The 25,105-nt window shown below is 38.8% G+C and overlaps 4 protein-coding genes across 4 annotated transcripts in view; 2 read left to right on the forward strand and 2 right to left on the reverse strand.

The window, feature by feature from the left end:
• Window positions 1–21,276, reverse strand: part of LOC125058062 (phosphatidylcholine:ceramide cholinephosphotransferase 2-like) — a 35,013-nt gene extending 13,737 nt beyond the window's left edge. The window contains exon 1 of the mRNA XM_047662087.1: window positions 21,101–21,276. Coding sequence (XP_047518043.1) covers window positions 21,101–21,194 — 94 coding nt within the window. The 5' untranslated portion in view covers window positions 21,195–21,276. The remainder of the gene's footprint in view (window positions 1–21,100) is intronic.
• Window positions 57–2,821, forward strand: LOC125058065. Its single transcript, XM_047662096.1, has 2 exons — window positions 57–477; window positions 1,789–2,821. The coding sequence occupies exons 1-2, from the start codon at window positions 306–308 to the stop codon at window positions 2,403–2,405; spliced, it is 789 nt and encodes a 262-aa protein (XP_047518052.1). The 5' UTR covers window positions 57–305; the 3' UTR covers window positions 2,406–2,821.
• LOC125058064 (protein ALP1-like) lies at window positions 475–3,171 on the reverse strand. Its single transcript, XM_047662095.1, has 2 exons — window positions 2,819–3,171; window positions 475–1,713 (listed from the first exon to the last, which is right to left on the reverse strand). The coding sequence occupies exons 1-2, from the start codon at window positions 3,169–3,171 to the stop codon at window positions 837–839; spliced, it is 1,230 nt and encodes a 409-aa protein (XP_047518051.1). The 3' UTR covers window positions 475–836.
• LOC125058059 (spondin-1) lies at window positions 6,961–14,426 on the forward strand. Its single transcript, XM_047662079.1, has 15 exons — window positions 6,961–7,359; window positions 7,476–7,654; window positions 8,705–8,957; window positions 9,039–9,162; window positions 9,250–9,404; window positions 9,515–9,699; window positions 9,780–9,910; window positions 9,987–10,209; window positions 10,388–10,559; window positions 10,636–10,823; window positions 10,896–11,153; window positions 11,218–11,388; window positions 11,497–11,574; window positions 11,662–11,765; window positions 14,216–14,426. Exons 2-15 carry the CDS (start codon window positions 7,489–7,491, stop codon window positions 14,288–14,290), a joined length of 2,283 nt encoding a protein of 760 aa, XP_047518035.1. The 5' UTR covers window positions 6,961–7,359; window positions 7,476–7,488; the 3' UTR covers window positions 14,291–14,426.
• Window positions 21,277–25,105: the final 3,829 nt, after the last annotated feature.

A 25,105-nucleotide genomic window follows, 5' to 3' on the forward strand; every position in this document is an offset into this window, starting at 1 on the left:
TTTTCCATCTCTGTGGCTAGTTTTTTGTTGTCTAAGGCCTCCTACGCACTGGCGACCATGGTCGCCGCGACCTAGCCGCGGCGGCCAGTGAATTCTGGACTTTATATGGCAATCGCTATAGCCCCTACGCACTTAGCGGCCAGCGACCAGCGGCCACCGTTGGCCGCGGCGTCCAATTTGATGCCACGCGACCAGCGACCAATCGTGGCCGTCGAGAACATCACTTCTGTATTAAAATTCATCAGTGCTACCGCATCGGCCGCGGCGACCAGACGTGTAGCTAGCTACAGAGTGATTATTTTACAATGGCCAATTTCGACACGGAAAGGTTCATAATTGAAGTTGAAAATAGAAGAGGTTTATGGGATTTAGCATCAAATGATTACTCCAATAAAGATGTTAAGCGGCAGTTGTGGCTTGAAGTGGTCGATATATTTGGCGGTGAATCCATGGAAGATAAAGAAAAGGCAGAACTTGGTTAGTATTTTATTTTATTATGCCTAAGTAAATTAATAATGCGATGAACTACAATAAACGCAGCAGGTGCTGTAGTAGCATTCGACACGTATATGTGACATGAGTGATTTTTTTTTAAAGTTGTTCCGTTCATTCAAAATCTAAGAAATTTTAGCAAATAGGTAATTGTCAAAAGTATAACTATTTTATTTCTACTATTTTTCGCTTTGCACATGAGTTTTGACAATTATTTGCTAAAATTTCCCAGGTTTTCGTAATGATTGGAATAACTTTTTAAAAAGATTACTCATACCGCATGTGCGTTCGACGCCATTTTGTTTACGGCGCGCAATGGCGGCTCGCGGCGAGCACCCATATATTTACAAATTGTGCCAGGGCAAGCGACCATCGGTACTGAAGTAGTTTGCGAATATATCTCGATATTCGGTTGATGTTCTATTTGCTCTATTAGGTAAACATGCAGATATTTCTAATAAAGCCTCTGGTACAGTTAACGTGTCCTTGAAATCATATCCGTCTCTTTCTCGCACAAAATTATGAAGCACACATAGAGCTTTTATAATCACAACTGCAAATTCTTTCTTGACGTTTAGGGGTCGGTGAAGAATCTGCCATTTATTGGCTAATATTCCAAATGTACATTCAATATAGCGGCGGGCACGGGATAGTCGATAATTAAAATTAGTCTTTACATTATTCAAGTTTCTCCCAGCATACGGTCGCATCATATGTTCCGATAGTGAAAACGCCTCATCACCCACTAAAACGAACGGCATTGATTGGCCATTTTCTTTGATGGGGTTATTGCTCGGAATATCGAGATCATTATTTAAAAGCCTATGATAAAATACAGAGTCTTTGTAAATTGACGAATCACTGCATTTGCCGTATGCTCCAATATCTACGTAAAGAAATTTATAATTTACATCACATATTGCAAGTAACACGATTGAAAAATAATTCTTGTAATTGTAATAAAGAGATCCCGAATGTTGTGGTTTGATAACTCTAATGTGCTTGCCGTCGATGGCTCCGATGCAATTAGGAAATTGGGCGTATTTTTGAAAACCTTCAGCCGTTTGAATCCACTTATCTCTGGTCAATTGTGGCATCACAATTGGTTTTAATATCTCCCATATTGCTTCACAAACATCAAATACTATTTCCGATACTGTAGGAAGCCCTATACGGTATTCATGACTTATATGAGATAAAGAACACCCAGTAGCCAAATACCTGAAAATAAAATTCACATTAATAAACATAATATTAGTTTTGTAATATGTACTACATTTATTTATTGATTTACAGGCATTACTCTCCAAAAAAGATGGAAAAACCTTAGAGACTGTTTCACAAGAGAGCTGCGCCGTCTTAAAGATGTCAAAAGTGGTTCTGCTGCAAAACGTAAATCACAATACACCTATTTCAACCAATTACTGTTTTTGAAATCAGTGCTGGACACAAACGCAACAGAAAATAGTCTCGAAGAGGCAAGTCAAGAAAATGAAAGTGCAAGATCTTCTGATCTTGAGACTCAACAGTCTGCATCAAAGTCGCTTAGAACAAAAAGGAAGAAAAAAATACCAAACGAAGAATCCGATACAGACCCTCTAATTTCAGTTCTGCATAAGACCATAGCGACTACACAGAATGATTCAAATTGTGACAGACTGTTTCTTTTATCCCTCCTCGAAAGATTTCAAACAATCCCTGCTGCAATGAAGACCAAAGCGAAAATGGAAATCATGGAAATTATAGAAAAATACCAACCGAACTGTACACCTACAAATCGACCGAGTTATTCAGGTTATTCTACTACCAACAGGATATCAGATGATTCAAATTACAGCGATACTCATACTCATTATTCTGATATTTCTCAAAATTCAGAAATGATAGACCTATTTCCCAATTTGAATGATTAATTGTTCACAATTGCCATTTTTTAAGTTATGAAAATACAAATAATTTGATTATCTACTTCAGTTTTTTAATATTTAAAAACATGTTATAAGCAAGCCCTTTTCCTCTCCTTTTCAAAGTCGTAAAGTAGAATACTACTGAACAATAGTTCATAAATTTTTTAAAGTGGCAAAACCTTGGTCAATGAATTATACAGGTTGTTGTGAAAAACGCAACAGTGGTGGTTTAGGGTGATTCAGAATCAAGTCTTGTATAATTCAAATTTACAAAAAAATCCGTTTAGCAGTTTAAGTAAAAAAAAGGCCCTATCACATTATTTTTATTTTTCCTGTACACAATACTCCATTCCGAAACATCCTTTAAAATATATCACGTATTTTTTAAACATTCTGTATTTAAAAAAGAAAAAGCTTACCTTATTGTTATTACTAATTTTTCTTCTGCTGGAATGCATTTCCGATAGTTGTTACCAGTTCCAGTAATTTTTGGTTTTATTGTATCCAGTAACAGGTTAAAAGTATTCGTTGACATTCTCATGTAATTAAAGAATCTCTTCTCATACATTTTTAAATCCAAAAAATAAGTATAATATAATCCTTTAGTCTTTCTCTCGCAAAGTAATGGATGCACCCAAAACTGTCTTTTACGTGAAATCTTCCGTTTTCGTTTTCGTAGTAAATACACAAGCACAGTTAGCGTGATTATCTTCTGCACGTCCATCTTGACACATCCTTGGAAGTCGACTGCAAATTTTTCGGCCGTCCACATGTCGCGCTTGCCTACGCACCGGCGACCATGGCCGCGGCGGCCTGGCCGCGTCTATGGTCGCCAGTGCGTAGGCAGCCTAAATGTAACTCATATTATAATTTATCTCTGACTTAAAACACACTGATCCTTTTTCGGTACGTGAAAACGAATGTTTAACTGTTGATTGACGATATAGCTTTATTTTTGGTGGTTTATACAATTCGAACACAGGCATCAGATAAAAGCGGCATAAAAATCGTCAAAACAATTTAATTTTCTAAAATTCTGGGTCCATTCCTTTTTTTTATTAGTTTCATATGACTCGCAATAAAGGACCAATGATGAAAATGATCCCATAGATTCCAAAATAAATTATATAAGTTTTGACGTGCTAGCGTACTGAAACGAATAAAGTAGTATTTTTAGAGTTATTAATATCCACTAATAACTTTGATCTATTGTTACTCATGACTCACAGTAATGTATGGATATTATTTATGCAAAATATCTAAAAAACACACCACTTAACTGTATTATAATAGTGCGTTTTACCCCAGTAAGGCGAATGCTACACGCTCGATAATTATCGTGATATTTATCGTGATATTTATCTTGTATTTTTTTAGTATACTACACACTCGATACGAATCGCGTCAGTACGACGGTAAATTTCATTGAGTACACTCGTACGTTTCGTATTATAATAATGAGTAACAATATTAAGAAAGCTTGCGTTGCTATTATATTAGCGATAGCATTGAAAAAACGTATAATGCGAAAGAAATGGGCGAAACATTGGTTTCAAGATAGAGAAAAATATACACATCTGAATTTATTAAATCAAATTCGGGAATACCAAGAAATGGACGACTATCAATCGGCTTTTCATTTTTATTCAAAAATTTCAGCATATGAAATACCCAAGACTTTGGATTGTATACATTTTCCGCTGCAGCACCCGATCGCTTCGAATCTGTTATTTTTGAAGTTATACTTCTTTAGGCGCGTTATGAAAATTTGATGAGAGTGAAATTTTACGATGCGCGCGCACCTATGACACAAAATTCGGAGTGTGATTATAGCGTGCGCAATCTACAAAAGAAATAGAATATAAGCTAACTTCACGCATATTCTATTTCTTAGCTTAGCAGCTTAACAAGAATTTTGAATATCCATGACAATTGACATCTGACATTGACATTTACCTTTTAAACAAATATAGGAGTTTGAATTATTGTTTAAAATAAAAGATTATCTATGTATCTACTATCTAGTTATTTTCATTATACAAGTGCGAATTTTATATGTGCGTCTGAATTATAATCAAAAGTGATTTAAATTGAATATCTAAATCAATACTAATTAATATGATAAAATATTTGTGAAAAAACTGTGCCAACCTTCCTGAGTGCTTTAATACAATTGAGGTTAACTATCCGTATGTATTATCGAGTATTATTGTTGATTAAAACTGAAACATGAAGGATTATTCATTGCTTTTGTTTATTGCGTTTGTTACAGCAACTTTTTAGAAATATTCTACGACCCTATATATCAATAATTGAGAACAAAGATTTAAGCACGAATACTAATAAGGAGAAAATGAAGGCTTGGAGCGATATTACAGAGAAGTAAACATTTTAATAAGTACCTGCATCTCAAAAAAATGATTACATTATTTAATCAAAACATGTAATTTTTCAGATTTAATCTAGCAAATATAAGGACAAGAGACAAAAAACAATTTCAGTGGAAGTGCACTAAATTGAATAAAAAAAAAGAGTTGTCATCTTATCGCCGTGAAACATCAAAAACTAGAGGTGGAACAAAGCCACCATCACCTTCTCCAGACACAATGGATATGGCAGAGATGATACCGCAACGGTTTGAAGTAGATTTCAATGAATTTGATTGTGATGGTGTCGAGGTAGGAATGTTAATTATAAATATGATGGTGATGTTCAAGGCTCAACCTCTCAAGCATAGGCACATACTTTATTCCCCTACAGGGTAGTTAGAGATATTGTAATACCTCAAAACATCCATGTTGCTCTTGTAGTACCGAAACTCTGTCCAGCCAGAAGTGAGCCCATTCCCACTTATAATGGACAGTGGGTATAATACACCTTAATACCTGAGTGCGAACCACTCACCATGACACTTAAATTAATAGATGTTATTTATATATTTCAGGATATTACAAATAAAATCATTTTGGAAACAATTGCTATCCCAAAAGCAAATAAAGCCAACAATGACAAGGTAATAAATCAGTTTTGACATAACTTGAATACTAAAAAAGCCAAACAAAGGTGTGCACAACAGTGACAACATAACTTAACAATTTCATTATTTTGTAGGATTAAAGAAAGGTTAAAGAAAATCATGTCGAACTGATCAACAAGAATCCCCAAACAACTCAAAAGAAACCTACAAGGAAGACACCGGTATTATATTTAAATTATCTCTATCTCTAAATAGAATAAAAGAAAGTTGCTATCCAGGTCTGTAGCATGTGCTACAAATTATATTATTAACACATTTATATAATTATATTAATAGAAATGTGTTAAAAATTTTATAATATGAATTATAAAATTTTTTTATTTTGTAAGAGAATAATTATAAATATTTATTTATTAAATTTTTCAAATGTAAACTGAACTTTATTGACTATAATGACTCCTTTTCCAGTCTTTGATTATTTAATTGTAATTAATTATTTGCATGCAATCAAAATCTATTTCTAATAATGCCAAAGAAGTATAACTTCTTACGCGCGTACATAAGTACACGCACCCTTTTTTTTTTAATTCTTTTCTATAGTTCGATTTTAATGAATTGATCTATGCAATCACGTCTTTAGCTTTCGCGCCTGGTTTAATTTTCACTTTATTAATTATGTTTGCATTTGAGTTGTTCCATATCTCAGGTAGTGTTTCTAATACAAGTATAAATTCTTTCAAGTGTTTTTGGTCGTTTGTTTGAAGTGCGGCGGGCGCCGACTCAATATGCGCGTCCTCTTCCATCGCTGGCAGAATTAATTGTGACGCGATAAATATCGACCAGAGACTAGACGCTCGATATTTATCGACGATAATTGATACGGATCGTGGATTTTTAGATTTCTAGAAATCCAGCGATCCGTATCACGTATCGTGATACGCCTGTACTACACATCGCGATTTTGGATCACGATCCAAATATCACGATAAATATCGAGCGTGTAGCATTCGCCTAAATGACGTTAAGTTCGCCATGACTCCCGCTCGCGTCGATTGGCGCGCTTTTAAAATCAGTAGTACAAAGGTATAGTTGTTCATATATACCTACGTCATCAATTCATTGAAACCAATCTACTTGTTCTCATATAGTACGATGAGTTTATCTTACATACACATAAAGGTATAGACAAGATAAAGCCAAAAATGAAATAAAAAAAAATGAGAATTTTGAGATGTCTTTATATACGTAGGGACCGTCGATTTGTGCTTGCACTAAAAGTTAAGTTTAACTCGTCTATCGACTGAGAATTGTGAGCCTTTTTGGTCGATGTATATACTCTGGGCTTAACACGTCTCGTTAAAAGAAAGCGTGTGAATATGAATATTAAATAAATAAAATTAAAAGAAGAAGATAAATATTGTCGATAGGTATTTATAGAATAACATATACGCAAGTTTAGAAAAATGGATTTGTTGGAAAGGATCTGCTGATAAGCAGGTGCTCGTTCCGAGGTCATCGACGAAATGTCAAGGTGAGTGACAATGACAAGGCGGTCCTTTGTTCGATAAAAATTTGAAGGATTTCGGCCCAAGCGGGCAGAAGTGTGGGCGCCACCGACAGTTTGGGCGGCACGCGCCGTTAATGAGCCGGAAGAGAGCACTTGCACTGATGACGGATGCTCGAGATGTAAACCCGACGACACAACGGTGCCTTTCCTCCTCTAGAGTAAACGAAATCCATGATTTGCTATTCGAGCGCTGGGTAGTGGGTCGGGTCAAACTCGATAACCTAGAGGAAGTGTAGATGTTTTATTTTAGTAAATAATAATGTGTTATTATTGAGTCCAGTGCAAATAAAATAACGGTTTGAATCATAATTATTTCGGTGGGAGCGATAAAGCCCTCGGGACATTTGACCCGTTATCTGCTCCGCGCGTATCACTTCGCACTCAGACTCGGACCGAGCGGAAAAGCATTGTTACTTGTAAGTAAATTATTTTATTTATTGTCTCTCTTCTTCAAATCGAGTGATATTGAAACATTCTAACGGCAGTTTATAGGCTATTCGATAGCTATAATTGTATAATGGAATGAGTGCAGGTACGTCAGGGTCATGTTCTTGTGGGTGATGTTAGCGGCGTTGGCCGCGAGCGCCAGCACGTGTGAGCTGGGTCCTCCCGAGGGCGCAGGGGGATCACAACGCTCCCCGGGTGACAACCACTACCGCTTGATCGTCAACGGAGAGGTGGAGCGATACGCGCCGGGGCAGAGATATGTCGGTGAGGAATTACAGTTCGTCCGACCATAACGTTCCATAATATAGTGAGATCACTATATACATTCCATTCTGTTATATATGTTAACGTAAAATTGTAAACACCGTTAGATTGTAATCTATCTCGCGAGATTATAAACTGTCGAAAGATTGTGAACCTCAGAGTACTGCTTACAATTTAACGTATTATTATTCGGTAGATTGTACTACACTAACTTAGTTATCATTCAAACTTCTTTGGTCAATTACAGATTAATTTTACTTCCCAACAATTTCATATAACAACCGAATAATAATACGTTAATTTGTAAGCAGTTCGTAGAGGTTCACAATCTTTCGACAGTTTACAATCTCGCGAGATAGATTACAATTTTACGGTGACATATACATTCAGTTCTGCAGCTTATACGGTTAAAAAGATTCGCTCACTAACTGATGTCGATACAGCTAGACTTGTTTATTTTAGTTACTTTCACAGCTTAATGACTTAAGGCTTATGATTATAGGGTCATGCTGCTGATGTCGAAACTATTTTCATCCCGAAGAAGAGGGCTATTCGTGCAATCTATTAATATAATTTAAAATGTAGGGAATCTCTGAGAGATAAATTCAAGGAAATTAATATACTTACCTTTCCCTCGCAATATATTTATGAAAATACTTATTATGAATGTATACAAAAATAGCGATAAGCTTACTAGAATAGAACATAGGTACGCATAATGTTAATACTCGGAACAAACGCAGGCTGCAATTTCCGCGTAGGTACTATCTAAAGTTAGTAATTATTTTTTGGGAAAAGGGACACTTTTCTTTAATAAAATCCCAGAGAGAGAGAATTGCTGTGGCTTCAGATTTTAGATTCTTACCACCGACAAAAGAGACCCTTTACCTCGCAATTACATTAATTGTATTAATGCAAATTGGCCATTATTTCGGCGGCGTTTCTTGCGATCGAGCTAATCATCCAATTGATGAGCAAGCTTCGCTAAATAAGATCACGGATCCGTAGTGTATTGGCATCGTATGAGATTGGTTGTTCTGATTATGACAGTGACACTGGTGGGTGCACGCACGCATGATGTGGTGCAGCAATTCAGCCGCTTCCAGCTGGTGGCGGATCCCCTGGATCCAGCGCAGCCGCGTTCGCCTCGCCATCAGGGGCAGTTTCAGCTGTTCGCCGACACGCTCACCCAGTTCGACGAGGAATGCACCAATTCGGTGGTAGAATCGGACGACCTGCCCAAAACCGAAGTCCAGGTCATGTGGAAAGCGCCGCCGGCGGGCTCCGGCTGCGTCCTTCTGAAGTGAGTTTTGAGATGTTGATTCGATCGACGGATTAATATTTTTAAAGAACTCTTTGTTTAAGCATTTTTTTACGTTTTCAGAGCCATGGTATACGAGAACGCCAGTAAGTGGTTTGCCGAAGACGGACAATTGACTAAACGAATCTGTGAAGATACATCTCTGTCCGCGCCCGATTGCTGCGCTTGCGACGACGCCAAATACAAGGTGCTGATAAATTCTTTCGTGAATTTTATCGTTACGACGACAAAAAATCATTACATAAAATTATATTACATAATGATTTTTTTGCAGATTGTGTTCCAAGGTCTGTGGTCACCGCAGACTCACCCCAAAGACTTTCCGGTGCAAGCGATGTGGCTCACTCACTTCTCGGACATAATCGGGGCTTCGCATCCCAAGAACTTCACCTTCTGGGGCGAAGGACAAATCGCAACCGACGGCTTCAGGTGAGGGATTCTGTTGAATAGAAATATGCACCACCGAGATTAGCGAAGGGAAGCGCCGTGAATAGGTTGTTCGAGTTTAAGCAGACAGTGAACGGCACGATCGTTCGCAGGTCGCTGGCCGAGTGGGGCTCGGTGGGTCTTCTGGAGCGCGAGCTGCGGCAGCGCGGCGCGGGAGGCGTCCTTCGCTCCTTGGTGCGGGCTCAGGGCCTGTGGTATCCGAGGGTCAACGCCAACACTACGGCCACCTTCGACGTCGACCGGCGGCGGCATTTGCTCTCTATGGCGTCCATGTTCGGTAACCGATAGCGGCGAAAGCTCCGCTGGCTTCGAATCCGAAACGAAAATTAAAGCGTCGAATGCGTCGATGTCTTTCAGGGCCCTCTCCCGACTGGGTGGTCGGGGTCAACGGCCTCGATCTGTGCAACGCGGACTGCTCCTGGGCCGAGTCCGAGACGATAGACCTGTACCCGTACGACGCCGGCACCGACAACGGCATCTCTTATATGGTAAACCGCGAATCCTTTTCGCCCCAGAGACAGAACTAGATCCGACGACTTTGATATATTTTCGATATCTCTGCAGTCTGCGAACTCCGAGACTTCGCCCCGCGAGCGCATGTACCGCATCACGACAATGTACCCGGAGGACCCTCGCGCGCCCTTCTACGACCCCTCCAAAAAGGAGATGCAGCCTCTGGCACGCCTCTACATCACCCGGGAGAAAATCGTTTCGCGAGGCTGCGACGAGGAGACGCTGCAGACCCTCGTCGCCGAGGAGGCCGAGAACTCGCAGTCGGCCGACAGACGTGAGTAGCCGTCTTTTCCGTTTTATATTTGGTATCGCTCCCGGTTAGGTTCAGATGAGAAGCCGCTCGCGTGTGCAGACGTAACCTCTCACTTCGGCACTTTGACTAAATGAAATAATTGTAAGAAAACAGAGAATCTAAATTGCCTAAATTGTGTAACTGACTATTCGTTCGGCAGCGGAGTGTGCGGTGACAGAATGGACCGCGTGGTCGCCGTGCTCGGTGACGTGCGGCAAGGGCCTGCGCATGCGCACGCGCGAGTACCGGCTCCCGCAGAAGGCCCAGATGTTCCAGTGTGACCGGCAACTCGTCTCCAAGGAGATGTGCGTCGCGGCCGTGCCGGAGTGCGAGTGAGTATCGCCGTTCGAGCGACTCGACGAGTTTTGTTTTCTAATTGTACACCGCAACGATAAACTGTATCCGAAGGGGCGAGGTCGAAGCGGCGGAGGAGGGCGAGTTCGCGGGGGCCCCGCAGGAGCGGTCGCCCGAGTGCCTGACGTCGGAGTGGGGCGAGTGGAGCGAGTGCTCCGTGACGTGCGGCATCGGGCAGGCCACGCGCAGGAGGCACTTCCTGGATCGCCTGGGGCCCAAGAAGTGCCCGCTCGTGCAAGTCGGTCGGTAGAATTGGTAGAGCGGAGGAGTTTCCGCCCTTTGCGTGGTGACTCACGGAGGTCTCGGTTCCCCAGAGGAGAGCCGCAAGTGCATGGAGCCGGCGTGTTCCGAGGCGGACGCCGCGGGAGTGTCGGACCCGCTCTGCCCCACCACGGACTGGTCGGCCTGGTCTCCCTGCAGCGCTTCCTGCGGCCGAGGGGTAAAGTTCCACACTCGTCTGCTGCTGGTGCCCGCCGATCGCCAGCAGGAGTGCTCCGCGCGCGTCGAGCTCATGCAGCAGCGCGTCTGCCGCGAGAGAGAATCCTGCGACGTCGACATGCTCACCGCCAAACGTGAGATTCGCCACTTTCCTTCGTTTCGCGCCTCGGGCTCCATTTATATGATATGCGTTCGCAGGCATCTGCATGGAGTCGCCGGAGCAAGGTCCGTGCCGCGGCGTATACCAGCGATGGGCCTTCGCAGCGGCCAAAGGCATGTGCGTGCCCTTCACGTACGGCGGATGTCGCGGAAACCAGAACAACTTCATCTCGCAGGATGACTGCCTCGAGACCTGCGGCTTCATACTAGGTGAGACAGACGCGGGACATATTCATATTGGGGAAGCGGATGATCCTCGAGGTCGTTTTAATGTTTGAAACAATACTTCATCGGGGTAATTGCGTTCGTGATGTTTAGGTGCCAATGCCCCTCCGGCGGCCGGCGGCGCCGGCCCCGGACTCAACTCCACCTCCGTCGCGCCCGGATCACCCACCGGTAACTCTTTTTCTAGTTCCGTCGCTCGTTACTCTCTTACTCTCTAAGACTCCGAATAATGCATTACTGAATTTCGCGTTCACGCAGCGGCGACCCCGAACGGCGACTGCCGGGTCGGCGAGTGGGGCGAGTGGAGCCGCTGCAGCGTCACTTGCGGAGTCGGATACCAGGAGCGCTCGCGCCCCGTGCTGGTAAGTATACTCATCGGTCACTTGTATACAATTCATTGATTCTTCCTCAAGTATATACGGTCAAAATAAAACAACTCGTTCGAAATTGTAAGAAGCCTAGACTACGAAGATCACAATTTGTTATCCAGAGCCATTTGCTCATGATTTTCTTATATTTTGTTTAGAAGGCTTCTCTATGCTGACTATACTAAATGAATATTTACTATCCGCGAAGAAATGCTGGTGTTAAGTCCTTGTCCGAAATATATTTTTGTTAAATTAACCTTTAACCCCTAGACAAATCTAGGGTAATCCGTATTTTTGACACGACGATCGCTACATTTTAATACATTAATTTGCATTTTTTTTTACATTTTTGCATGTTACGCTGGTGTACACGCATTGAAAACTGTTTAGATTTTTGCCAATTTAACTTATTTAGTTAGTTCAGCTCAGCGCTCTGTCATGATACTAACAATGATAATAATTTATTTGTAAGAGTATGGTACAAAAATGTTGTGATGGTACAATCTAAATTAAATAATAAAAATAAAATATTCTGCTACAGATAATGGCGTGCAAATTTGTTTTAAAAGCTAGAATAGAAGTTACAATTACATTATGGGTCGTATCATAATATACAATTATTATTTTATCACTACATATACTGTTTAGTGAGTGTTTAAAATAAAAATTCTTTATTTGCCTTGAAATAACATTAAATGAATTGAAAAAAGTAGAAAAGCAATTAAGAGTGCCAATGTCTAATTATAATTAAAAGCAATTAAATGATTTGTTACGTTATATTGTTAGTAAGTCAAAACTTACAATGTAAGAACTCACTAACACACTCGGAACACACTATAGAAGCACCGTGCCCTTAATAATTTAACCTTGCCCTTTTACGCTAGATCTCTGTAATTTGTGGGAAGTTTGATGGTGAAGAGTATTTGTGCGTATGATGAACTGAATCTGTGATTTGATTTAAAAGCAAAGTAATTGTTATCAGTCTAACCTCTCTCATTGTCCCTACACTAATTGTTTATTAATTTCGGTATTAAGTTCGAAACGAGGATATATATCTGTATGTACTTTCTTTGGGGCACAGTTCGGCGCCGAATTATAGGCGCCAGCCTCTCACAAACATAGCCTTTAGTAGGTAAAACGCGATTTGTAGCTGCACATTATTATAAATGTAATATTTCTACCTCAGGAAATTGATATCAAATTATTGTTGATTAAATACAAATTCGTAAAGGATTGTTCGGAGCATTGTTCTTTCGAATAATATAAGAATGTCTTTAAATGTATTTGCCACCAGTATCACGGCTTCCGTAAAACAAAGTCACAATCAATACAAAATATAAAAGTCGGTTCACTCTCGTTCACATCGACCTCTTCGCTGGCCTCGTTTCAGACTGTTTCTCGAAGGATACTGAATTTAAAGATAAAAGCTCAGTTGGTAAACAGCGAGTCCACGAAGTCGTAAATACTTCAGTCGACGATGTCTGCTATACGTCTCGTTACCTCGTTACACATAATTGTTCGATATCTTATTGCATTACGGCGTTCAGCTGTATATGAAGCCGGGCCCTTGAGAGGAACTAGAGGCATAAATCTATTTGTGTGCCTGTACATATAGAGGTGATCTAACGCTGCTATGTGTTAGATAATAGAGACGTCGAAATTCACACTCTAATGTGTTTACTCTGAGCGCATAAAATTTAGGTGTATTTTGAAATCACTCAATAATATTTCATATACTACGACAGCCGAGCTTCGGGTTTCTTGATTCATGTTGCTAACGTCGTTCTTTGGATAGGTATAACACATGTGGTATACTTGTATTGAGTTAAATGCCTGTTTGTCCGGCCATATGTCACTGCTACTTTATTTCAGAAACTATTAGGACTACACGGTAGGTAGATTATTTCTGGTAACCGCTTAATACTTATGGTTTTTTAATGTAAAAATAAAAATGAAGCGCCAATAGTTCTTAAAACCATTTTTAACTTATCGCTTTTAATTTTTAAAATGAGAGAGTTTAATATCTAAAATATATGCTGGAGATCGCAATAAATATGTTATTACAAAATAATATTTTGCTGGCCATAAATGGCAGTAGTGTGGACTGTGGAGGCCTAGTGGTGGCAGAGGCTCCTCCTCTGTCATCAGAGTATTTTATTCAGCAGCAAAATAATTAAGTGCAATTGTTAGTTCAACTATTAGCGAGTAGAAATGTGGCTGGCCCACTGGATTCGCCAAGTTTCCACGCGTATCACCGCGCAGGCACTGAGGCGGGTATTGTGTGGACAAGGTCAAATCTATTCATTTGGTTAGAACAATTAAAATTGTTGCTTCATTATAACGTCTCAGTCTAAGTAGCCATACAATTGCTCATTTCAATATCAACGCAGAGAGTTTCACTCGTGTGTTTTTTTTGTAAAAATGAAAAAATGTGTCTGTTGCAGTCCGTTCCGGGACCGGGAGGAGCTCCGTGTCCGACGAGACTTACGCGAAGAAGACGATGCCACAGATCTTGTTAGACCTCTCTGATACCTCTTTGCCAATAACATGAAAGAAAATTACAAGTTAAATAGAGTACCTACTAAAATACACACGAACAAGCTTAGTTAGATTAAATTAGGAGAATATATCGGTTAATAAAAAGATTTTGAATTACTTTGTTTTTTATTAGTAAAAAATATGTACCAATATGAAATAATCAAAAGAGGATATAATACGTTAAAGACATATAGTAAAACATAAAGGTTAAGGTGTTGGTCTTCCTAACTGCTGTACTGAACAGGTTCAGATTAATATAGGGTGTCTCAGCGCCGATTTTAAACTTAAAATATTTATAAAAAACAACTTGTATTTGTAATATTACAATTGCAGTAAATTATAATGAATTAGTACGGATTTTATGGACGGAATATTACACAGTCAAGATGTCTTCCATCACGATGAATGCACTCTTCAAAGCGGACGAACGAATTTGCAGAGACACACCGCAGGACGCCGGAATAATTTCGTTAATTTAGTCTTCAACTGCTCAAAGTTCGTTGCTTTGATATAATCCCATAAAAAAAGCCAGCTAGGGTTAAGTCGGAAGATCTGGTTGGCCACATTATGTCCCCGAATCGGCTTAGCTTCCGCTAGCCCCGTGTGTTACCGAGAAATTTGTGTTTAAAGTTTAAAGTCAGCGCTGAGACACCCTTTATCATTGGTTTTTGTATTTGCTTCACTGTGAACAAAACATCACTATTCTGCCATAAATATACCGAACTGCGCAATGCAAAGGAAAGGAAAGGAGTCTTGTATTGTAATGTACTTGACCCTGCGGCGGCCTTGATCGCTGACGTCATCGTAAGGCAGTGCGCTGTGTGACGTCATAATCCGATGTCACGAGCCGCGCCCGCGGGATTATCCTTGCGTAACTATCGCGACCTCATTGGACCCTATTTCACGTTTACGATTCTGAATATCTCCAAGTCGGGTTGAACGTAAACATGTGATGAATATCACTCGTGTCTATGGCTCTTAGTTCTCAGTATTCGGCTTTGTATTTGGTTTTATTTAATTTCTCGCTTCTTAATGAAATATTATTTAAAATTACGGGCAATAAAGTTTCACGGTCACTGGTTTGTTGTGATCCGTTCACGCTTCGCCAGTCAAGTGGATAATCATCAGGTATCATCAGGCGAGTCAGCAGTCTGTTCGAATGTCGATGTCCGCGAGATGTAGGTGAGATGAAGTGAAGGTGGCGGTGACGGGTCGGTGTTCTTGGCCCGGATACTCGCAGCCCTATTTGTGTACGTCTCGATACTTAAGTATATTGACTCGACGCGACCTTGAACGCTACATTATGAGTTTTAAAGTTTAGTAGGTTTTCGTCGACAGATCAAATTGTTTATTTAGAGGCAAAGCCTTATAACGTCTCAGTAATACTGATTTCCAGCAGAGAGTAAACATAAGATCCTATTAATGTACATTTGAAGAATCCTTACATCGAATGGCAATTGATGCGTGACTTTTTAAATCAGGCCTGAATATGTTTCAGATTATCCACGAGGTATTTTGCACAAATATTTCAAAATTAGCCATGACATACGTAGTCGGTCCCAAAGTTCTGTCATAAATGGAAATAATGATAAAAACAAAAGTGCTGATCAGTTTTTAATGAGTGATATATCAATTCATAGTACATTAATTAAGGAATAGAAATCGCATAAAAATACTCGAAATGACCTCCCTTATTTTTAATACAGGCCCTTAAGCGCCGCGGCCAGTCGTCTATCGCAGCACGCACCATATTCGTGTCGATTTCAGTCACTGATTTTTTTAAAGATGACTTTAGACTCTCCAAATTTTTATGGGGTGTATCACAGACCTTCCTCTCTAAGACCTGCCAAAATTTATAGTCCAAAGGATTAAGGTCCGGACTGGAGGAAGGCCAATCCTCATGTCTAATTAAGGCGTTGTTTTGACGCTCAAACAGGCTTTAGTCGTCTTGGCTTTGTATGCAGGTGCAGAGTCCTGCTGGAACACGAAGTGATGTCCTACAAATAGGGTGCTGGACAGATCTTTGACAAGGCGTTCCAAAACCGTCTCTTGGTACACTTTAGCACTGGTTTTGACCCCCTTTTCGCAAAAATGAACCTCAGTTAGCCCGTAATAGGACACTCCCAACCAGACCATTACTGATGATGGATGATGTCCATGTTGCACCCTTGGAACTTTATTTTCAGCTTCTTCAGAACTCCTAGCGTACACTGTATCATTCTGTTTATTGTACTTCTCTTCAATATCTAAATTTTTTTCATCCGTAAAGAGGATATCACGGTGTCGGATTTTCGCGTACCGCTTAAACAACACCCGCGATCTCTTAAGCCCTATTGCTTTAAGACGAGCATTAAGTAAGTGCCTACTTTTTTTTTTGTATGCTCGTAGACCAAGATCTTCATTTAAAACCTTTTTTACTATATTCTTATTGACACCCATCTGCAAAGCCATCAACTTCTGTTTTCGGACAGGATTTCTTACTATCCGCGCTTTGATAGCTTTGATTACTGCTGGTGTTCTTGCGGAGCGTGGCCGGCCAGTTCTTTTCTTGTCCTCAACACTGGAAACTTCAAGGTACATATCAATAGTACCGTACACAAACCTAAGCGTTATATTCAAATTTTTGAGCAACTTGAAAATGGTACTCGGCGAGTGCCCACAGCGGTGCAACACAATAACAACTATTCGGTCTTCTTTCAATGTCCACTCCATCGTGAAAAATTACGGAAAGTTATTGTTTTTTGTTTTAAAACAATATTCAAACATTCCAAAATATAATGCAATAACTTTTTTATAAAATCCTGCTCGAAATATAGAAATAATGTGCCAGTGACAGAACTTTGGGACCAACTACGTAGTGTAGGCAGTTGCGTGTAAAAGGGCAGTATTTTAGTGAATTTTTGGGAGCGGCATGAGACCGCGACGATATTACTGATTATAGGCGGAGAATAGAGGGAGTATGGCATATTAAGCTGTGGACGTCATCAGGCTCAGCGAGTGTATGATAATGAACATGATAATGGACATCAAACGGAGCACTAAATACATCTTTGGATTAAAGCAATTGATTATTTTCTACTATTATAAGCGACTTGTATCTTATGTCTCTCTTTTTTTATCATCTTCCAATAAACATCACAGTGGAACAGTGACTGTGCGACCGCACCCCGCCGGTTCCGCATCCGGTCAAGGCTGACCGATTGACATTTTGCCGCGTCTTATGTAGTCCAGGGTGTATGCCATATCTGAACTATATTTTACTAGATAAATAGAGATGACGTCACCTTCACACTATTTGGAAAGACCGGTTACTTAATGTGCAATGCTGTCCATTAGCGCACCTTTTACTCTTAGGCGCTACAGTTTAATTCAATTGAATTACAATTGAATCCCCAATTGGGGATTAGGACTGTATGAAATATAACAATGCCTATAGCAAAATCTTTTTTGTTTTCGCTGAAAATGGACGGAAAATTTTGCACTAAATTTTAATAATATTTTGAGCATTACCTTTAAAGGTCTTCGAATGGGATTCATTTGAAAAAAATAAAACATTCAGTCGCTATACCTAGATTAGAAAATCTTTTATATGCAAGTACTGTCAACCGGATACTTAAATGACGTAATTTTTAATACTTTGCAAACCTGACTAGGAAAAAACTAAACAGACTCCACTCGTCACCGCATACGTACCACTATATATGCACCTGTATTTACTAGTTTTTACGCATTGAGGGCTTAACTAGACGATTGGACAGTATAACCTGAGAAAGGCTGTCTAACTCGTTGAAAGGGATCAAATTGAAGTTTCAAGACTTGATTATTCGTCTGTAGTATGTATATATTTACCGCATTATAACGTAAAATCATTAAAGCGCCCGTACTTATTTCAATATCGCTCAGGGCCGCGCCGACCTTAGGCAGAGCCTGTGTGCGAAACCTATGAAGCGCCTCTTTTTTTACGAATTTTCATGATTCAACGTATTTTTTAAATTATCATTTGTTAATTTTGATCGATAAATGTTCTCCAGTTTTACTTAGATTGTGTTTTCCTTAATAGGTAAAACCAGTTTACTTCCGCTTGCTTATTCAGGGAGAGAAGACATACAAAAAAGTAAAATTAAACCACAAACGTAAATATTATCTTGGGAGGCGTGTACAATAAGCGAAATATATGTTGTGGTATTAAAAATTGCGCTTATTATACCTACTTACTTCTCGATATTTCACTACAAAGAATTATGTTGTGTAAGTGTAACAAAAATATTTCGGTGGCGGCGACCTTATTGTCTTGGCGCCTGTGTGCAACGCACATTTCGCACACAGGGGCGCCGCGGCGCGGCCCTGCTTCGGTGCAATATGCAGAGATGAACAATTCCACCTACAATTATTTATTTTTGACTTAGTTTATATTATCTAACACAACTTTATAATATTTATTATTGTGAATCTCGTGTAGATCTACAGGGACAAACTCTGCTTGTGCAGCTTTCACACCGCTGTTAGAGCCAGGGCCGTCTTAAACTAGGCTGGGGCCATTGAGCACACAAGAATGTGGGGCCCTTTTGGAAAGTAATAAATGCTAATTATAATATGTATAATAAAAAGTTTTTACTAAGTATGACCATTTATTATAGGTGATCAAATATATTATCGTAATTGTCGGTCCTTCGGGGCCCCATGAGAATGGGGGCCCTGGGCACGGGCCCCGTGTGCCCTTTTGATGAAGACGGTATTGGTTAGAGCTTTATTTCGTCTCCGAGTAAGTGTTATAAAAATGTGCACGTGCAAGGTTAATGATTAGGTCTCAGAAGTATGTTGCATTCCCCGGTTAATTGCTTCGTTATCTCTACATTTTCCTTATCTACTATTGTATCTAATTTAAAGGAGTTTTAACATTGTTTGTTGTTTTCTAACTAATGCTTTATCAATACAATATACCATTTAAGTTAGTCGTTGTCGGTATAATAAAACGAAAATGCGTTTAGTATATAGGTAGGTGCACAGAGTCTGGAAAGTCGATTATTAAACAAAACAAGTATATGGAATGAGAAGGTCGAAGTAACAAAATACGTACAGGAATTCACACGTGATACATATCAGACGTTGAGAATAACTCTTCAACAACAATATAATATGTTGTATAAACCTCGCACAGGTTAAACGAATCGATTGAATTCGTATTCTGAGTTATAATTTAGTGTAAATTTGCTTCAAGTTTCAACCTGTTGAATAAGAAAAAAAGACTAATAAAGCTATCCTTCGTATTGGTCAACATTGCAATAGTAGTAGACTAGGGTTATGAATTTGCCTAATGGAAGGCTGGGCCACTTGCAATTTAATGGTTATGTTATGCCAACCTAGATATTTATGATCGTATACAACTTCTATGTCAAGTGTTGCAGCTCTAGGAAACGGCAAAGGGTATGCTTAGTTTTTGTCGAGAGAAAGTCGTGACGTGGAATAGTGGTATAGCTAAGTTTTCAATACGTTAGATTAGAAGATCTGTCTCATCGGGCATGTTAACGATAGGATAATCCCTAGCAGAGACTCAGTTTACTTTTCGTATTGGTTTGAATCTGGATTACTTGCAGGGAAAGTTTTAAATCTTATTACATCACAGATTATGAACGAATCAATACCAAAGCTTTTTTGTTAGTAATCGTGGAGGTCGATGACCGTTATGTAAGTACTTGAATATATTTACTATTTAGCCTTCGAAGTGAAAAAATGAATACCACACTAATGCCTACATTGGTCTGAGAAATTGGAATTTAAGCGCTTAGCCGGCGTGCGTAACGTTGGGTTCGTAAACAACATACATTAAAAATATCAATTGGATCGCTATCGATGGGTGACCGAACCTTTCTTTCATTTGGTTCACTGAAAAACTTGACCTTCTCCGACACGCGCAGTGTTGTGTCAGGTGCGTTCTCACACGAGCTAAGTACTTACAATAATCACATATGTACGTACTGTGTAATTTTTCAGAGTACAGAGCACCATACAAAGAGACATATATCATTTGGTGTTCACTACACTTTTGCTAGGTGACATAAGGCACACGCAATTCTAGATTTACGGCCGCTGTGTCATGTAGCGTGTAAAGGTCAATTGCCGTTCCCGAGGAGATAGGTATAGTGGGGCAGGACAGGTGTATCTGGTAGTTCCCGTCTGCCCGCACTGGCTCAAGGCTGTCGCTAATGGCTATCGCGTTCGTAATTCGATCGAAATATATCTGGGTTAGCGCTTTTACTTTGAAATAAAAGGCTACAATGAAAAAGGTTTTATTTTAGTTATCATTTATCAAAGGATTAGCATTTGAAGCAAAATCATGTAAAACCGAATCGGTCGATCGGAATATTTACGCCTAAGCTGGGTTGGCTCAATAACTTAGAGAAGGCATTAGCACCTCAAGTTTGTTCAGAATGTGCAAGGTCGAGCTGAGCGCGAATCAAATATTATTCTTTTACTTGTTCAGTATTTACGTAAGCTGTTCAAATCGAATCTGAAGTATTTATTTACGGGTTTAGCCAAAAAATTATAAGGACTAAAACATATTTAAGTGTCTCGCTGAATAAACAATTGGAGATCTTTACGTATTATATTATATGAATGATGTGCTTTTTGTTTTTGCGTAGATTAAATTATGCTCATTAACGATCTTTTTTGTTGTACTTATTTATTGATGCGTGGTAAGAGTCGAGATCGACGGCTCACAAAATTATGATTATCGTTATTGCACCTTTGTCTTTTAGAATATATTTAAACACATTATTACACCATCCCACCTTTTGCGTAAAGTTGAGCTCGGATCCTGGTGAGCTCCCGGGAGTGGCTCCTGCTGCGGCGATGAGCCGCCTTGGCCTTCGGGGAGCGCGCCATGAGAAGGGCCGACACTCGCCTAGTGCGCTTGTCACATGACTTCGCAAGCGGCGCGTGTCGCGGGTGAAGCGCGCCGGAGGACTGAGGCTCTCGCGGCTCGCAAAGGTAGACGGCAGAGGCGCGACCTTACCGCTGATAACGTTGATAACGCTGATGAGTGCACTCTTGTTTACGTTTCTAAGGTGTCGATATTTGTGTAAACATTTTAAGTTCATCCAATCATTAGCGGTGAATAGGTGATATTGCTGTCGTTACTGTTTTTCTTTGAAAATCGGTTTGAACTGAACAAGTGAATAGCGTATGCATGTAATACTCGCTCACTTCCTTAATCCTCCGCACGTCATCGTCGCGGCGAAGGTCTTCCTGCAACAGGCTTATCGAAAATGTTAAAGAGTTTAACAAAATTAATTTAAACGGTACGGAAATTAAACAATTTAGTCTTATTGCATTATAATGGGATACATCATTATAAAATATTTAGGCACATTACATTTACAGCTTTTTCTGCTCGGGCTTAGATAAATAAATTTTCAGCATTGGTGATCTCCGAGGTGGCAATCGCACAGCTGTACTTGAGGAATAATAATACAAACAAAAACTAGTTTGACGCATACAGCCTCAGACAATATTTTTTTGGTATGAAGAAGTTGAGATAGTTTCAAATAGCGTTTTATGGCCATCGATTTCTTATGATGAAAAGGTGTTAAAGGTGCACTACTTAGCCAATATAATTTTTATGATTTCTTTAAATTTTAACATTACTGCAGATATTTCCAGGGCAGTTGCCAATCAGTACTGGAACAAACTGGTATAAAGTCGCATAGTTTGCATGTAACGAGTAATGACAACGGCCTCTTCTCTCTTCATCTATAAACATGGTCATAGGTGGGACAAAATTTCTTTATAACTAAGAGAACGTGGGTGTCCCCAGATGGTAGAATATCCGAAATGTAACTAAATCGATCATATTCTCATGGACGGACACACCACATTTCCAAACTCGCCAATTTTATGACTTGTAGAGGAAAATTTGGACTCCGATCACTACCTTGTCACGGTCAAGGTAAGGGTATGACCTCCAATGGTAAAACACACAAAGCCGACACACTGCATAAATTTAATACGGAAGCACTGAAATATGAAGCGCTGAAGAGCTGTGTTCGAGCAAACTGGAAGATCTACTCCCTGCAGGCAACATACAACATACCTGCCCAACAGAAATCTCTAAAAGACAAACAGGGAAAGAAGGAAGAATTGGTTTGGCTCAGTGTGCAAAGCTGCGACTGTACCTACATAAAAATTACGCATATCTTATGGAAAAAAGTATATGACGGCAACACCAAGGCATGTCAGAAAGAAACCCCTTTGTCGTGGAAGACGTAACTTTCGAACAATGTGAGGTGTTTGTTTACTTGGGCTCAATGTTTACTAGTGATAATATTCCCAGCCGACAGACACATTATGATAGCAAATCGCTGCTACTTTGGCCTTAGTACATATACTTGCTCTCCTTATTCGCAAGCGGAAGATTCTTCGAAGAATCTTTGGCTCTGTATGCGACGCCAACATCGTTCGACAAAACCCCAAGGTCCTTCTTGAACTCGTTTCACGTTTTTTTGGTCACTATGGATGGACTATGGACTCTAAATAAATGTAGTTGAAACTAGTTTTACTAACCAGTCAAAGTCAAGCAAATTAGCGAACTGTTGTTATTTAATTACCTACTATTTAACTAATAATCTCCCAAGCGTTTTATGATAGATATCCTATACAGTAACCTATTTATGATATTTAATTGAACAATGGGTTCAGTTGATGAGACAGCTGGTGGAATGTTTTTATGAGATTGTAAAATCCTGATGAGCCAGCGCCAGGAATACATCGTAAATGAAACTTTGTTATAAAATCATGTGATCTGCAATAATTACTGCTAACTTTATTAACCTTGATCTTCAACTTTTCGTGGTACCAACCTAATTGTTTGAGCGTCTAAAAGTGCGTACATTTGGCTTACTATATTTACTTTTAGGACCTGTATCTTTTATTCAGGGTAGCTGGCCGTGATCTCGTTCTACGATATGTTTTTATTATTGTGTGGGATAAACAATTAATTAGTCATTTTTTAATTTAATTTTTTTCTTACATACAATTTTGTCTAATTAAATAATATTGAAATAATCTCTGATTATTAGAAGTTATCAATTCATATTAATAATTTTAGTGAAAATGTAAGAAACGATAATTTATTAAAAATAAATTTTAAGCTTGAATACTGTCAAAAGCGCCCTCTTTTTAATCTACTTGTTATCAAGGTTTTATAATAACGCATGCGTATTAGGTCAGTGATATGCCGCAAGATGGCGCTAAAAAGTAAATAAGAGCATTACTAAGTTATTCTATTAGCTGTGAGCTTTCTGGTTCGGATTTTAGATAAGTTTAATTCCTTCTCAAAAGTAGTATAATTTGTGTATTAAGAGTGTATATTATAATGTGTTTAAAACCTAATCACTTTTATTTTTATATTTAAAGGATATCAGTGCCTATATGCATATTAAAGTAAAAGTACAAGGAAAACGTTAATAATCAAGAAATCCATTTTTTGAGTCGAAATCATAACAAATTAAGATTAATAGGATACGATTGTTTACGTTTTAGATGTTCGGGAGTGTCCTGTGAATATTTAAATGAATCTCAATCTATGCCGTGTAGCGACCTATCAAATTGGTTACAGCGATAATAGCAACCCATAACTTTTGTGATAATTAGTATCAGAAAACATGTGATATTTTAGGTGCATTTAATTATTAAACATAACCAAGTATCTAATCGCGATGTTTAAAAAGTAGAAGCTAAAATTCTTCATGCCATCATTATAACATATCAATATATCTTTCATGTTTTTAAATTAGAATCGGTGAAATTTAGGGTATTTATTGCAAAATAAATTAAAAGCCTCAGCAGGGTAGTCTGAAACGTTCCTTTTTTGTGTTTAAATTAAAAAAAATAATTTCAGGCAACCACCCCGAAATGATGAATTACATAAATATATTGATGGATTTTATTAAAGTATAGCAAAAAAAACTGAAGAAAGTACTATTATTATTGTAAAAGTAGCATGTTTAATTTATTTTGTTACCATAGATAAAAACCAATTCTAAAGTTTTGATTTTATTAAAAATATCTACAATTTGACCATTTTTGCTCGTTTTTTTATTAAATTTGGAGGTTTGGTGAACTCCTCTATCAGCAATTTATATTTTTGTATTACCATATAAATACATTTTATTGAGAAAATAAGAATATTTTTTTTGGGACAGGAACAAAAATGGGAGCATTGGCAACAAAATAAAAAATATAAAGTTTTGTCTATAATGCGCATTTAGGCGATAGTTGTTACAATAAACGAGGTTTCATTAAATAAAATTCAGGTTGACTAAACGTAATTTCCATGCTGAAATATAAGTTTATTTTTTATTTTTTAAAACAGTGGCAAAAAAATATAGAAATGCTCAGAAACGCTCAAATAGGATGGCCTGTCTGAACAAATGTGTTACAATACTTTGCGTTTTTTCTTTGACGAGGATTTTTTTGTAAGGAAATTATTATTTTATGATGTAGTTCTTTTTAAAATACAACCTGACCCGTCTTTATAATAAAATGCAATATTAAGGGTTTGTAAGAAATTTACTGGTGTTTGTTTCCGAGGTTTTTGCTCCTTCTTCGGTTAACTTTTAGGGACGCGTAAGAAAATTCTATTTCTTGTTAGCAAATATTGATTTACATTTATTTGTACCTACCTATTGGTGTACCCCTTGGTTTTTAAGCTACTACCGCTAATCACTTATTAATTCAAATTGGGTATATGAATGTATCTTTATCTTGTAAGCTACTAGTTTAAATAAAACACCAAA

This window comes from Pieris napi, chromosome 17 (genome assembly GCF_905475465.1).
Source record: "Pieris napi chromosome 17, ilPieNapi1.2, whole genome shotgun sequence".
In the NCBI taxonomy this organism is placed as follows: Eukaryota; Metazoa; Arthropoda; class Insecta; order Lepidoptera; family Pieridae; genus Pieris; species Pieris napi.

Excerpts from the sequence above, each read along its gene's own strand:
- LOC125058065 (XM_047662096.1), top strand. The coding sequence starts at position 306 with ATGGCCAATTTCGACACGGAAAGGTTCATAATTGAAGTTGAAAATAGA. Across the intron at positions 478-1,788 it reads TAAAGAAAAGGCAGAACTTG|GCATTACTCTCCAAAAAAGA; the intron begins GTTAGTATTTTA and ends ATTGATTTACAG.
- LOC125058064 (XM_047662095.1), bottom strand. The coding sequence starts at position 3,171 with ATGTGGACGGCCGAAAAATTTGCAGTCGACTTCCAAGGATGTGTCAAG. Across the intron at positions 1,714-2,818 it reads AAATTAGTAATAACAATAAG|GTATTTGGCTACTGGGTGTT; the intron begins GTAAGCTTTTTC and ends TTTTATTTTCAG.
- LOC125058059 (XM_047662079.1), top strand. The coding sequence starts at position 7,489 with ATGTTCTTGTGGGTGATGTTAGCGGCGTTGGCCGCGAGCGCCAGCACG. Across the intron at positions 9,405-9,514 it reads ATCGCAACCGACGGCTTCAG|GTCGCTGGCCGAGTGGGGCT; the intron begins GTGAGGGATTCT and ends GATCGTTCGCAG. Across the intron at positions 11,389-11,496 it reads GACCTGCGGCTTCATACTAG|GTGCCAATGCCCCTCCGGCG; the intron begins GTGAGACAGACG and ends CGTGATGTTTAG.